This window comes from Pteropus vampyrus, unplaced genomic scaffold, assembly GCF_000151845.1.
Source record: "Pteropus vampyrus isolate Shadow unplaced genomic scaffold, Pvam_2.0 Scaffold152, whole genome shotgun sequence".
Classification (NCBI taxonomy): Eukaryota; Metazoa; Chordata; class Mammalia; order Chiroptera; family Pteropodidae; genus Pteropus; species Pteropus vampyrus.
In genome coordinates, this window is record NW_011888933.1 from 1,390,696 (window position 1) to 1,405,306 (window position 14,611).

A 14,611-nucleotide genomic window follows, 5' to 3' on the forward strand; every position below is an offset into this window, starting at 1 on the left:
TATATCCACTCGTCACCACTTCCACTGCTACTACCCAGGTCCAAGTCACTGTCTTAATCCTGAATTATTGTAGTAACTGATCTCCCTTTCAGTCTGTTCTTAAGACTACAGCTAAAGTTAACATGTAGATTAAATCATGTCACCTCTGATCCAAATTATATCTAACAGCTTCACCTCTGGCTCCAAGGAAAAGCCCTCTTCTCCCACTACCTTCCACCCTCATTCACTCTGTTCTAGTCACACCAGCCTTTACGTTGAGCACACAAAGCAGGCTCCTAGGTGAGCTTCTATACTTGTTTTTTCCCCCAGATAACTGCATAGCTTGCTTCTTTACCTCCTTTATGTCTTTTATACAACTGTCACCTTAATGAAGCATGAAGCATCCTTGACCACTTTATTTAACATCACAACCATTGAATAGTCACAGGAAGGTAAAGTACAGTATAGGGATCATAGTCAATAATATTGAAATAACTGTGTAGTATCAAATGGGTACTCAGGGGTGATCAATTTGTAAGATATATAAACATCTAATCACTGTTTTGTATACCTGAAACTAATATAATATTGTACGTCATCTGTAATTGAAAAATAAATTTTAAAAAGTGACGTTCATCTAAAAAGATTTTTAAAAAGTTTAAATTGCAACCAAATTGCAATTTAAATAAACACTTCTTGTGTTTATTTCTTTCTCTGCATATTACCACATAACATGGCATTTTATTTTGTCCGTCTCCCTCTCTTAGACCATCTTATGTAGATATGGCATTTGCACTTTGCCCAACCTACACAACCATATGCAGTGGCCCTGCTCTCCCCACTAGATGTAAGCTACAAAAGGACATGGCTTTTTATCTGTTTTACTCACTGATGTATCTCTACAGCCTAGAACCATACCTGACATATAGTGGGGGCTAATAAATATTTGTCAGACAAGTTAATTAAATGAATAAAGTACTATTACCAAGATTCTATCCACTTAATTTGGTCAAACTTATTTTTTTCTTATTAAAAAAAAACAACAACAAAAAACATTGTTCATCATAGAAAACAAAAATAAGAAGGCTACCCATTCATTATCCTACCAGTTTGGTGCATGTCCTTCCAGACTTTTTCCATATAAAAATACTTTCATACTGTTCTTACTACTTTTAACCCAACCATTTCACTTAGTATATTGTATCTTTTTATGCCAGTAACTGTCTAAAGCATCATGTGTCACTGAGCAGAAATGGTGTTTTGATGTGTGAGCATACTTACATACCATCGATCTTAGAAGTAAATGAGGATATTGTTCAGTGTATCCAACAAAAGATTGGGAGAGATCATTTCATAGCAACACCATCTCTCCTCCCCTGACTCCCTTCTCCCTGCCCCACCCCCCCGCAAAAGTCAGACATATTAAGAAGAGGGATTTTCCTTTACAGAGAGAAAAGATTGCATGCTGTTGTGAATCAGATACACTTAGTTTATTTAGGAGGCTAGCTTTTTAAGAACACATCTCTTGAGGCAGCCTAGTTCTTAAAACATAATCTACACAGGTTGGACTGGCTGTGTCTCTGAGCTACATATGACAGATATAACTGAAATCTGAGATCTGTGCAGTTATTAGCCAACGAAGTCTGGTTAATATTAAATTTTAAAGGAATAAGCTCATTTTAGCAACAATATTATCATTAATCTTATTAAAGACCACCAATTATTGCACTTCAATTGTAGATAACACTTCTTTAAGTTCAATAAATGAATACTACTCTTTATGTTCTCTGTAAGATTTAATTTAGCAAGACTTTGTGGCTAGATTTCAGGTCAGCTAAGTAAAAGTGTCATTAGCTGTAGTCGGGGCTTTAGTCTCAACAGATTAGCTGCATGAAGCTATGAGGACTCAAACTGCTAAAATACATGATATTGTTTTGGTAGTTTTTGAGGTAAAATTCTTATTCTACCTCAAGAATCCTTTTTCCCTTGGATGACTTCTAGAACTAAGGTTTTAAATCATTGGACCTCCTGAACTAATAGCACCTCCCCCTTTATTTTTTTCTAGTGAGCTCATTCAGCAAATTATATATATACCAATAGCCACATTTTAAGAGGGACCTACAGACTGTCTGCAAAAGATAGTGTCATTCAAAACTAAACATGTTAATAATCTTTGAAAAAGAAACTGGCAAGTTATATATTAATTTTACGATAATATACACATAGATTTTATTTACTGAGAAATCCTTCAGAAAGTTAGAAAGTGATTTTACCTTATTCTGAGATTAAATGGAATATTCTGAGCTTAAATGAAATATATATAAAAATTATCTAAAATTGTTTTTTAAGAGATAACAAAAAATAAATTTATTGCAGAAAAGTGTTATATTCTTGGAACTGTTAAAAAATTTAAGAATTTGAACTGAGATCTATAATAACTGTGTTATAATCTGTCACTTTTATAAGCAGACCCCAGAATAATCACAACCAAAATTACTTCCCAACTATTTCTACTCCAGGGAGAGACTGTTGCTAAGAAACTTAAGCATAATTTCTGAATGAGCAGGTAAAAGAGACGCTTATTTCCCATAACTATCTGCCAAGATATAATATCTGATGCAATCTTACCATTTTTTTCAGCCAATGAGATTAGTAAAATGAGGTTATCTAGAGAAATGATTGAAGTTTGTTTCTTCCACATGGGTTGCTATCGAAATATCTGCCTTTGATTTAAAATTGTTTTTCCATTAGCTGGGAGCACAGCTAGATATATGAGTCCTGTCCACATCCAGCCTAATGTAACTATTTCAGGAATAGTTTGTAGCTCATATCAAGAACACCAAATTGCATCTCCCCGGTGATGCTTCACAGTGCTTTTTGCTGATTTCAGTGTGGGTATGCATGTCCTCCAAAGGAAAGACATTGAGGCTTTCTCAATTCAGTACAAATTATCTACCCTGGAATACATATTCTTGGAAACACATAATAATACATGAATAAATGGGTTTTTAAAATTATTCCTTATGCACCTCTATCCATATTCTTCCTATAGACCCTTATGATTTAGAATCAAAATTGGAGATTTTTTGGGGTGGGGGAGGTTTTTATCTTTTGACTTTGTGTGTATGTGAATGAGAAAAACAGATCTTTAAAGGATATTACATGTGCTGAGATATTTCCATTACAAACTTTTTTTTTTTTTTCATTTTTATCATTGGTTTTTTAAATGCCAGTTGTGCAACTCAAAGAACTGAACTTCAGGAAAATGGTGATGTTATTAAATCTATCAAAATCCTGCAAAGGATCTGCCTATTTCAGAGCTTGACTTGGGTTCTTTTCTCTCCTGAGCATCAGGGCTTGGTGGGAGCTGAGTTGAAGTCCTCAGAAATTAGTCAGGTTAAATGAGTCTTGATGTATTTGACTCTGTGTCCTGGTACAAAACGGAATGAGGACCCCCCAACCTTTTTTGTAAAGATTCCTGCCTTTGATTTCATAGGCAATTATCTCTGCATTTTTAACCTCAAGTGCCAGCTGCATAATATGAGCTGTGAATCATATATGATCTTTTTCCTTTTTAATTTTCATCTTTTCTAACCTTTCTTATTAGAGCAATCTATAATGAAGCCTAAGTTACCTTCTTGGTGTGTCAAGCAAATCTAAAGATGATAAAATAGAAAATGTTGGCACTAGAAATGATTGTGCTGGTCAATTTTCATGATTTTCTAGCAGGTTCCTTCACTGTTCTTTGGTATCAGAGAACTTGATAGTGCTACCTGCCAGTGATGTGGTTTCCCTTGATGGGTGAGTGAAGTGTGGAGTTGACTCCCCTTATCATGTTTGTCCTTTGGCTCTGGTGTCAGGACCGACCAGATGAACTTGCACTGGCATGAGCAGGGCTGTCTTCGTGGCTGGCCTACCGGAGAAATGCTGTCAGACCTGATGATTAATAGACCTGCAGTGCAGGGAGGTCACTTAATGGACAGAAAATCCAAAACACAGCAGGCTCATCGGAAAACAAAAGGCAACACCCTCCTGCAGTAAAGATCCTGTTTACCAAAGGACCGCTAAATCAGAGATAACCTTCAGTCAGTTCATAGCTTCTGCATCCTAATATGTTGAAGTTTGGAGGGAACATTGGAGAAATTGGTAATTACCTTTTTACATTTTAGTAAAAACTTGAAGCATTTCAATTAAGAAAATTCAGGTTGTATGTGTGTGTGTGTGTGCGCACACGCATGCATGCACACGCACGTAAACATGTCTGTTTGAAAGAGCTTCCAGCTGGGTCCACATCCCATTTCTTTTAGGCCTTTCCAGGGCCAGGCTCCATCAGTTATACTGACTTTTGTACCTGCAGCTCCTGCTTCTAACTAGCTTCTTCATTTTAGCATATAAATAAGTCTCTCCCATCTTTAAGAAAAGAATTCTTAGTCCTACGTCTTTCTTTAGCTATGGCCCAGTTTCTCTCCTTTAAAGTTAGCTTCTCACAAGAGTAATCCACAGTCCTTTACCCCTCCGCAGTCTGGCTTTCCTCTTCTTCCCCTGAAACTATTCTGTCCGAGGTCACTCATGAATTCCCATTTGCCAAATCCAGCAGGCACTTTTCTGGCCTTCATATTGTTTGACCTCTCCACTGCCATTAATGTTGTTGACCCTCTTCTTCCTTCTTGAAATTATCTCCTTCCTTGAATTCCCTGATGCTGCCTTTTCTGCTCTTTCTCCTGTCAAGCTGCTCCTTTCCAGACTTCCTCCTGCAGCCACTCCTTAAATAGTAGTTTTGCCAGCATCTAGTCTTTTGTTTCCCTATATGTGCTGTCCTGGGCTATGACTCATTCTCATGGCTTCACCTAACACATGTAGGCTGGGGGCACACACACCTCCTACCTGGACTCGTGGATGACTCCACTTGGGTACTTCGCAGACAGTTCCAGTCCTCTGCCCCGACAACTGAGCTCCCTTTTTTCCCCAAAGACAACTCCTCTTTCTTGTTCCCTATATCAGTAAATGGAACTACCGTCTACCTACTGGACCTAACTGGAAAACTGAATAATCCTCAAATACTTCCTGGCCTCCACTTGTGAATCATCATGACCTGCGGATTCTGCCACAGAAATCTATCTTTCTGTAGATTTCTCTCCAGCCCCAGGCAATCATTTAAATTCTGTCCAGGCCCCATCATTTGTCATCTAGTTCCCCACCCCAAAATTATCTATCACTTCAGTCTCTTCCACCTATCCCCTTCTGCTGTCAGTAATCTTTTAAAGTCACAAATCTAACCATGTCGTTATCCTCCTTTAGGCACTTCTGTGGCACCCCATCTCTTTTAGGGTAGACACTGAGCAAAGCATTCAAGACTGCTCGTGTCTGGCTACATCCTAACACTCTAAGCTCATACCCTGCAGTTTTCCCCTCCCCGACAGGTACACACGAACCACTCCTTCACCTACACAGACAGCCCGTCCTGAGATCATTGTTCTCGCTCGGCTTCTCTGCTCTTACCCACCCTGCTCCCTTCCCCTGGAAGGCCCATCCTTCCACTTCTTCAGATTAACTGCCATGTCAGTTCTGAGGCCTTTCCTGACCAGGTATTCTGCCGGCTTCCCTCACCCCTGCGTGCATAGCTGTGGATCTCAGCACACAATGTGGAGACTTACTTGTCTGTTGACAAGTAAGGCACTGTTGACTTACTTGTCTGTTTACCCCACTGGTCTACATGTTCTCTGATAGTAAAAAACTCCAAGTCTCCAGGGCCTAGCACAGTGTTTGTCACATGTTATGTCCCCAGCATCCACTGCTGATTTTAGGTTTTCACCATAGTGAAAGTCAGAGGTCATAAGGCTGGACTTCATTTGCATTAAATTCATGGGAGATATAATCACAAGTGTTTTCTGACAAACAATACAAATAATCATCCATCCTTTATTGAATACATTAATAGTGAAATTAATGCAGACATAACTCTCTTAAGGGAATGCCAAGCTTTGCCTCCCAGATAGGAACGGCTCCCCCAGCAGTCCCTGAGGGCTGCAAATTCATCTCTGCATCCCTTACAGAGCCCTGTCTTCTAGTCAGAACTGCATAAGGCCGCTTAATGCTACCTGAGCGTGCCTTGGTCCTGCAAGTTCTCCACAACCCTTTCCACTACTCAGAGTTTGAGGACTGGCCCCTGAGAGTCCCTGCTTGTTACATCCCTTTCCTAAAGAGCTCCTGTCAGACAAGCCAACTTACACATCTAAGCCACAGCAGGGAAAAGCCCTTGGCATTACCCAGATGGGAAGTTGCCAACACTTTTCTGGGCTTGGCTTTTATGTCTTTATTTACCTTGCACATCCCCTGTGGATGGTCCGCCTGAAGAAGATATTTAGAGAATGTCTTGGATATTCAGCCTGCCTTGAAGACGAAGGCAATGGGAAAGAGGAACAAACTGACAGCGGGAGTAAGGCTTAAGTCATCTGACCCTGCCTTCGAAACCCTTACCTCCTATAAGCAGAGTACCGTGTCTCTACCTCTAAATAGCTCCAAGATGTTTTTTTCTTCTTTCACTTACATTAAAAAGCATCACTATAAGAGACATATTTTAATAGCTCTCAATCTTCCCTCTCAGGAAATTTATTCTCATATTTTACTTCAGTGCTTTCAGGCTACAATATCTGTCCTCCAGGGAGAAGAAAAGCTGATTGACATTATCTGTTCTAAAAGTCTGTATTTTTTATGGCCACCACTAAATCTGGACACAGCATCTTCTCCAGACACAATAAGCTCTGTTCCTTTATCTTTTCTGCATATATTGCATTTTCCAGTTCTTTATGTCTATTATGACTGACCTCATGTAAATTATAGTTTTAGACACTGAAGAGTGATAGGAGACAGTAGATAAGGTGCTGCTGGAGGGGCTTAGAATCTCTTCTAAATGGAAAGAGAAAATAAACATTTGTGAAATATATTTACACACATAGAAACACTAAATAAATACATAGCTAACTTCAGCTGTACAAATAATGTTGAAGGAATATTAGAGATGCGTGTGCCCAAAGTTGGTTAGTTATTTTAAGAAGAATAAACTGTTTAGAAGTAAGAAGGACCCAACCTAGTAAGGAAAAGCCTAGAAATAAAGCCATGCAAATATGCTAAATTAATTTACAACAAAAAAGTCAAGAATATACAATGGGGGAAAGACAGTCTTGAATAAATGGTGTTGGGAAAACTGGACAGCCACATGCAAAACAATGAAACTGGACCATTATCTTACACCATATACAAAAACAACTCAAAATGGATTAAAGACTTGAACATAAAACGTGAAACCATAGCACTCCTAGAAGAAAATACAGGCAATAAGCTTCTTGACATAGGGCTTAGTGATAATTCTTTTAATGACACCAAAAGCAACAAAAGGAGAAATAAACAAATGGGACTACATCAAACTAGAAAGCTTCTGCACAACAAAGAAGCTATCAACAAAATGAAAAGGCAACCTACTGAATGGGAGAAAATATTTGCAAATCATATAGGTGATAAGGGGTTAATATCCAAAATATATAAAGAATCCATACACCTCGAAAGCAAAAAAACAATCTGATTAAAAAATGGGCAGAAGATCTAAATAGACATTTTTCTAAAGAAGACATACAGATGGCCAACGGATACATAAAAAGATATTCAACATCATTAATCATCAGGGAGATGCAAATCAAAACCACAATCAGATATCACTTTGCACCTGTTAGAATGGCTATTATAAAACAAAAAAACAAAAAAACAAACAAACAAAAAAACAAGAAGAAATGACAGGTGTTGGTGAGGATGTAGAGAAAAGGTGCAGACACTATAGAAAACAGCATGGTGGTTCCTAAAAAAATTAAAAATAGAACTACCATGTGATCCATTAATTCCACTTCTGGGTATTTATCTGAAGAAAACAAAAAAAACTAGCTTGAAAAGACATATGCACCCTCATGTTCATTGCAGTGTTATTTATGACAGCCAAGTTATAGACATAACCTACGTGTCTTATCAGTGAATGAATTGATAAAGAAAATATGGTGTGTATATATACAATAGAATATTATTCAGCCATAAAAAAGAATGGGATCTTGCCATTTGTGCCAATATAGATGGAACTTGAGGGAATTATGGTAAGTGAAATAAGTCAGACTGTGAACGATAAATATTTTATGATCTCAGTTATGTATGGAATCTAAAAACAAAATGAAAAACAAAAATAAAAGAAACCAAACTTAGAACACATTGATGGTGGGAGGAGCTTAAAAAGTATAAACTTTCAGTTATGAAATAAATAAGTCATGAGGATGTCATGTACAGAATGGTGACTATAGTTAATAATGCTGAATTACATATTTGAAAGGTGCTAAGAAGTTGTAAAAGTTCTTGTTACAAGGAAAAAAATATGTAACTCTATAAGGTAACAGATGTTAACTAGACTTATTGTGGTGATTATTTCACAGTGTATACAAATATCAAATCATTATGTTGTTCACCTAAAACTAATATAATGGTCTGCCAATTACATCACTATAAAATAATTTTTATTAAAAAACTGGATATTCTCTTTGTTGCTCATCAGCTGTGTTCATTGACATAATCCATCTCCAGCATTTAGCACAACACCTGGCTTATATTTGGCATTCAAGTGTTTGTTGACTGGATAACTAACTGGCTACCGTACTCTAGTAAGTGAACACCAGTATGATTTGGTTTATAAATAATTCTTATATCTTGTATATTCTCAGTCATAGAAGTTTTAAGATTTTAGATTAGAAAAAACTTTAAGAAGCAAAATATGATAGATATGCTACCCTGAATTTGTCCCTACTACAGTTCATTTCAGTCACCTTCTTCCTCTTTCTCTAGCTGACCTATATTTGTACAAACCAACAGAAGAGGCAGAAGCTAATCTTGAAATGTTTTTCCAGCCTATTTACTTGGTTCAGTGTGTCTCCATTTCTCAGCTCTACTGCCACATTGCTTTTATTTTACCTTATTTAAAGAATTTCATTATTAAGCAGTCACCTTTGAAAAAGATTATGCTTCCCATTCAGCCATGCTCGAACATCCTCTCCCTGCGTTAGATTATCATACATTGCTATCCTTGCAGCCCCTCTGAAAGACCGTATCCTATATTTTCTTTTTTACGCATGTTTAGGTCTCCAGGCTTCTTGCAAATGCACACACACAGTAGTCCCCCCTTTTCCATGGGGGACACATTCCAAGACCCCCATGTAGATGCCTGAAACAAAGTGTTCTTAATAGACAGCCAGAGTTGGGATCCACTGTGTTAGACCATCCCCAAAATAAATACCTGTGCATTACTCCTCTTTTCAGTTACCACGTTGTATTGGAATTATCAGTTTATATATCTTTCTCACACTTGACTTTTATGCTTCTTGAACTCAGATACTAGGACTATCTTATTCATAATTGTCTTCCTAGAGCCTGGCACGGTGCTTGGCACGTAATAGACAGTCATAAATGTAAATTGAATAAATTGGTGGTTTCTTTCATTTAGAATACAAGAAAATTGCATAGTACCATATAAGACAAAGAGAAAATGCTACCACCATGAGTTTTGTTTTGTGTGTGTGTGCTTTTCTAATCATCTACACTTTGGTACATGTCTACTCATCAATAGTCTAGTGTTTGTTTGGTTTTTAAGTTCACTCACTGCCATTTATCCAGATGCTATGAACTGAGAGCAGCCAAAGATACTGGACTTTGTCAGGGAGTCTCAATTTGAAATATTTTGTTCCATTATTCCCACTTGTACCTAGGTTCAAAAACTTATCAAAAATTCATTGATGTGATATTCAGCACCACTGTCCCTACTAATGAAACCCATGGGAGCCTCTAGAAAAAAGACACACAGGTTGCCACTCCAATTGATTTTTTTCAACTCTGAAATCTATTAAATTAGACATAGAATAATAGAGCTGGAAAGATATTTGGAAACATGGAGTTCAGTCAGCTTCATTCAATAGCGAAGAAGCTGAAGCCGAATGGAGTTTGCGACTTGCCTGAGATGACACAGCTTGTTAGGGACACAGCTGGAACAAGAAACCTGATTGCTCTGGCCCTCAGGCCTGAACCACTACGTGGTACTCGTAGCACCTCGGATTGCATTAGAAATCAAAGATCAAACTCTCACTTCCAGCTTGTATCTGTGTTAGGAAGAAAAAGATCTGAGAAAAGGTATCATCACAGGTTTCGCAGAGGGTGGGGAGGAGGAGCACATGTGGAAAGGAGAGAAGGCAGAGGAAAGGGATCTCGAACGAGACTTTGAAACTAATCAGAAAAGGTGTGTTTTGTGGCAGCACCACAATTCATTTGTGTTTTTGTCTTCATTTTCAGAATTTTCCCCAGAGAATACCTTCTTCAACAGATCCACTTGTACTCCCTTGCCGACCTGCAGCAGGTGAGCATTCAGAGGGGCCATTTTTTTTCCTGCTTTTTCCCTGAGGAAGTCTTTGCTGATCATGGTCTTGGCATGAATTCTGCCATCATTGGGGTAGTTTGCTTTACAAAGCCTGATAATCAATTAATTTTTATTCAGAATGGGGAAAAAAAAAAACCAGCATAAAAAGGTATTCCAAGACAGTAAAGAATGCTGGCAAGGATGTAGAGAAACTGGAGCTCTCACACGTTGCTGGTGGGAGTGTAAAGTAGTTTAACCACTTTGGAAAACAGCTTGGCAGTCTGTCGAAGAATTAAACAGAGTTACCATATGACCCAGCAATTTCACTCCTAGATATATATCAAGAGAAGTAAAAACATATGTCCACTTTAAAACTTGTACATGAATAGTCAATAACCAAAGAGTGTAAACAACCAAAATATTCATCAACTGATAAACAGATAAAACTGTTGTATATCTACACAGGGAATATTATTTGGCCATAAAAAGGAGTAAAGTAATGATACATGCGACAACATGAATGCGCCTTGAAAACATCATGCTGAAAGAGGCCAGACAGAAAAGAATACATGTTTTATGATCTGTTTGAATGAAGTATCCCAAACAGGCAAATCCATGGGAACAGAAGAATCGATGAGTGGTTGCCAGGGCCTGGGGAGAGCAGGGGAATGAGGACCAACTGCTAATGGTTTGGGGTTTCCTTTGGGGCTGATGAAAGTGTCTGGAATTAGACAGTGGTGATGCATTGCACAGCTTTGTGAATATACTAAAAACCACTGAATTGTATACTTTAAAAGAGTGAATTTTATGGTATGTGAATTATATCTCAGCAAAAAAAATTGTACGAGCAAAAAAAGATATAAAAGTCAGTGAACATATTAAATCCTTTGTGCTCAAGCCAAACAGTTGGATGACTTTAAATTTTAATAAAATGTAACAGAGCATATGAGTCAAAATCACTTTTATGAGTGTATATCCTTTAATGATTGACAGGTTAGCAGCCAGGGAGAAAACTGACATTTTGTCTGTTCAACCCGAAGTTCTGAATATGTTAAGCTTTGGTTAATTATTTAAATGAACAATAACTCACTGCCTAAGAAGCTTTTAGACACTAAACGAAAACATATCTATTGATTCTTTCAAGAGTAAAATTTTTAGAAAATAATTGTGACAACTTTCAGAACATCTCAAACTGCTGTGATTCTGTTCTTTTGTTTGTAGTTGTTTTCTTCTCTGGTTGTTTTGCCCAGAAAATATGAGGTCAGCTTAAAAACTATGTTTAGATCCTTCAGTCATTTTACAAGAATTAAAAAAAAAAAATCTTAAAAAGCAATTTAAACTTAAGACTTTTTTATTTTCTTTGTTCTCCAGAGGTAGGAATTTTATTTTAAATGGTAGACATAGTTTTAAAGCATTTAGCTAAAGAAGTCAGAGAATACTAGGGTTTTAATTTCCACTTGTGCATCAAGTTTAAACCTCTTTGCACACATCAGCTCCCTCCATTCCTTCAGTCCTGCCTGCCTATTACTACATGGTCAAGCAGCAGCCATCTGCTGGCTGGGGTGGAAAGGGATCTAATTACGATTGCCCAGTGGCGTTCAAGGGGAAGCATCAATGAGAATACCCATTATGCATTTATTTTCTAGGACTCTACCTGATCATAGTGTCTGAGGACCCGGACTCTATCACTTGAGAAGAATGTTTAAAGGCACCGCTGTATTCTCTAATGGCGGTTTCAAACAGAATGGGTGGGCTCCACAGTGAGTCCTCTTTGAGGAAGGCTTTCAAATATGAGTTTTGATACCAGATAAGGAGAAAGGATCAGAATAACTCCATATTCATTTTAGAGTGTCAAAGTAGTATATCCATTTGACATAATAAAGCCTACTCTTTTAAGTTTTTCTATATCCTCCTGTCTTTTTTTTTTTTTTTTCCTTTTCTTTCCCTTGTAATAATCAAACCACACATACCAAGCAGCTTACTTAAATCTTGGTGGGCCAGACCATTAGCCCCTGGAGCCCCATAAGCAGCTTAATCAGTTTTCAGCCTCAGTAGTAAAGTGATAGAGGCAAAGCAGCAGCTCATCAAACTCCCTGTGGGCGGGGCGGCTGGAGCTCCAGCATCCATTTACTCTAATCTGGTGCTTCGTGCCTGGCTTTATGATCCCCAAACTTATCATATTTAGAAGACGCTTAATTCAATTACTTTTTTTCTGCCTGAGGTGGGTTAAATTGGATTTAGCTTTTGATCTGACTGTATCTGGGCTATCGGTATTGACGGGCACCTCTACTCCCATTTTCCCTTGGTTTTGGGGTAAATTTCAGGCATCTTTTCTGGATCTGATCTGTTCTTGCAAATAAATATGTAAGGGAAGGGAACACAGCAGAAGAAAAATGCTACTGCTTTGTAACAGCGTGTCAGTGGTAGCAGGCAACCCAACATAACTGGCCTACCTGCCAGCCCATGTTGTCCTATACCATTTTGGCCTCTGGCTGCTTCATCATCCTGTTTAATGTTAGCTTCAGGAGTTTTAGAGTAATTTACCTTCCCTCATTTTATTTCTTTCCTCACTTCTAAAATAAAGGTCTCTATAAAAGCAGATCTTTCTCTCAAAAAAAAAAAAAAACTATAGAAAAATGCATTTCAGTTTATAAATTGTGCAGGGAGAAGGAAGATAAGCTAAAGCAAGTGACAATAAGGTTATAGCTCCTGATAATGATGATATAACTGTCCTTCTTAAAGGTGTAGATTCCTTTCTACAAATTTAAGTGAATTTGATTTTTCCCATTAGCTTTATTTGAAAACAAAATGTAGATATCTTCCTCTTCAAAAAAGAAAACATTCAGAATTTAATAAATATCATAAAGGGGTATTTACAATTTAAGTATAATTTTAAAATATAGTACACAAAACACTAATACCTAAAATAAAGATGCTGAAAGAATTCTGATATCAAAATACTTGTAACTATTTCTCTGTTGTCATTTTTATAAGCAACAATACCTAAAGTTTTAGAAGATAGATTCAATTCAGCAATTAGACTGAAGCTTTCAGGCTACCTTAACACTTTCGATGTTACATTCAGGACGGCTTTTCCCCTTTCTCATTATTTTAATTTACTGGTCTCTTCACATGCATTCTCCTTACAATCGTACACTTGGACATGAGGAAAACAATAGTGCAGACTGACACTGCTTAGCAAAGGGAATTCCCTCTAGTTTTTCTGAGTGCCAGTTATTGGCGAAATTCATAGCTCATGCTGGTGCTGAGTCCCTAGTTATTTGTTTCGCCAGTTTTAGTCACTCCCTGTGTTTAACTATTGCATCGTGAAGATAGTAGTTGGAACAACACATAGTCACTACCCGACTGTAATCAGTTGGCAGGATCGTAACTCGTAAGATAAAAGCCAGGAACTCCTAGGCAGGGCCAAGGAATGGGGCAGAAGATGGGGGCAGAGGCTTTCCAAGTTCTAGGAGTTGAGCGTGTACTGGCTTGAATTACTCATTTCTTAAGTTTGGAACTTCAGATCAATTTCTGTTCACTAAAGTAAATATTGCTAGAAAACCTATTAAATTCGTGCTCTTCGAATGTAAATCTAACAGAAAATAAAATCTTATACACAAACTTTTTTTGAGGAGGTGAGAATGCACAATGGTTTTTTGGAATGGATAGAGCTGTTCCTTATAAAGGATTTGGCAGGCAATGACTAAACAAACATATGTGAACGAATGCATGTGTTGAATGGGGAAACTGAGGCACTGATTTTTAAGAGCTTTTTCCTGATTTGATACTTCAAGAAGGGGAAGTAGAATAGAATTTGTGTTTTGTTTTATTCGGCAATCCCCAAAATGCTTTAAGGTAGGAATACAATAAAAAGAGGAGCTCCAGTGAGGCAGCAGGAAGAGTACCATGAGTCACCTTTTCCCGTGAAGTATGTGACAGACCATCTCCTTACATCTCCCTGGCTGTTTTAACGCCGAGAAGAAAGTTCTACATTTTGCCAGTGGAATACATTAGTACATGTAAGTTAAGTTTGAGAGATTGTAGTTGCTCGTAAGGAGCAAATCAGAACCCTGGTTTAATATGTCATTCCTCAGACTGTGTAAGTGATAGGAGAAGTCTTCTAAAGTTCCTTCGACTTGCTGAAAGGAAAGGTCAGATTTAACTTCTAAATTTTGGCTACCTGTGCTCTTGTGACAAAAA

The 14,611-nt window shown here is 37.7% G+C and overlaps 1 protein-coding gene across 4 annotated transcripts in view; it reads left to right on the forward strand.

Annotated features, from left to right (window-relative positions):
- PLEKHM3 (pleckstrin homology domain containing M3) overlaps positions 1 to 14,611 on the forward strand; it is a 171,491-nt gene that overhangs the window by 90,085 nt on the left and 66,795 nt on the right. For 3 of the 4 annotated variants that reach the window (XM_023536249.1, XM_023536252.1, XM_011369645.2), the window contains one exon: positions 10,345 to 10,408. In XM_023536249.1, coding sequence (XP_023392017.1) covers positions 10,345 to 10,408 — 64 coding nt within the window. Of the gene's footprint in view, positions 1 to 10,344; positions 10,409 to 12,054; positions 12,316 to 14,611 lie in introns of those variants that run through there. The other variant, XM_023536251.1, reaches the window with a different exon arrangement.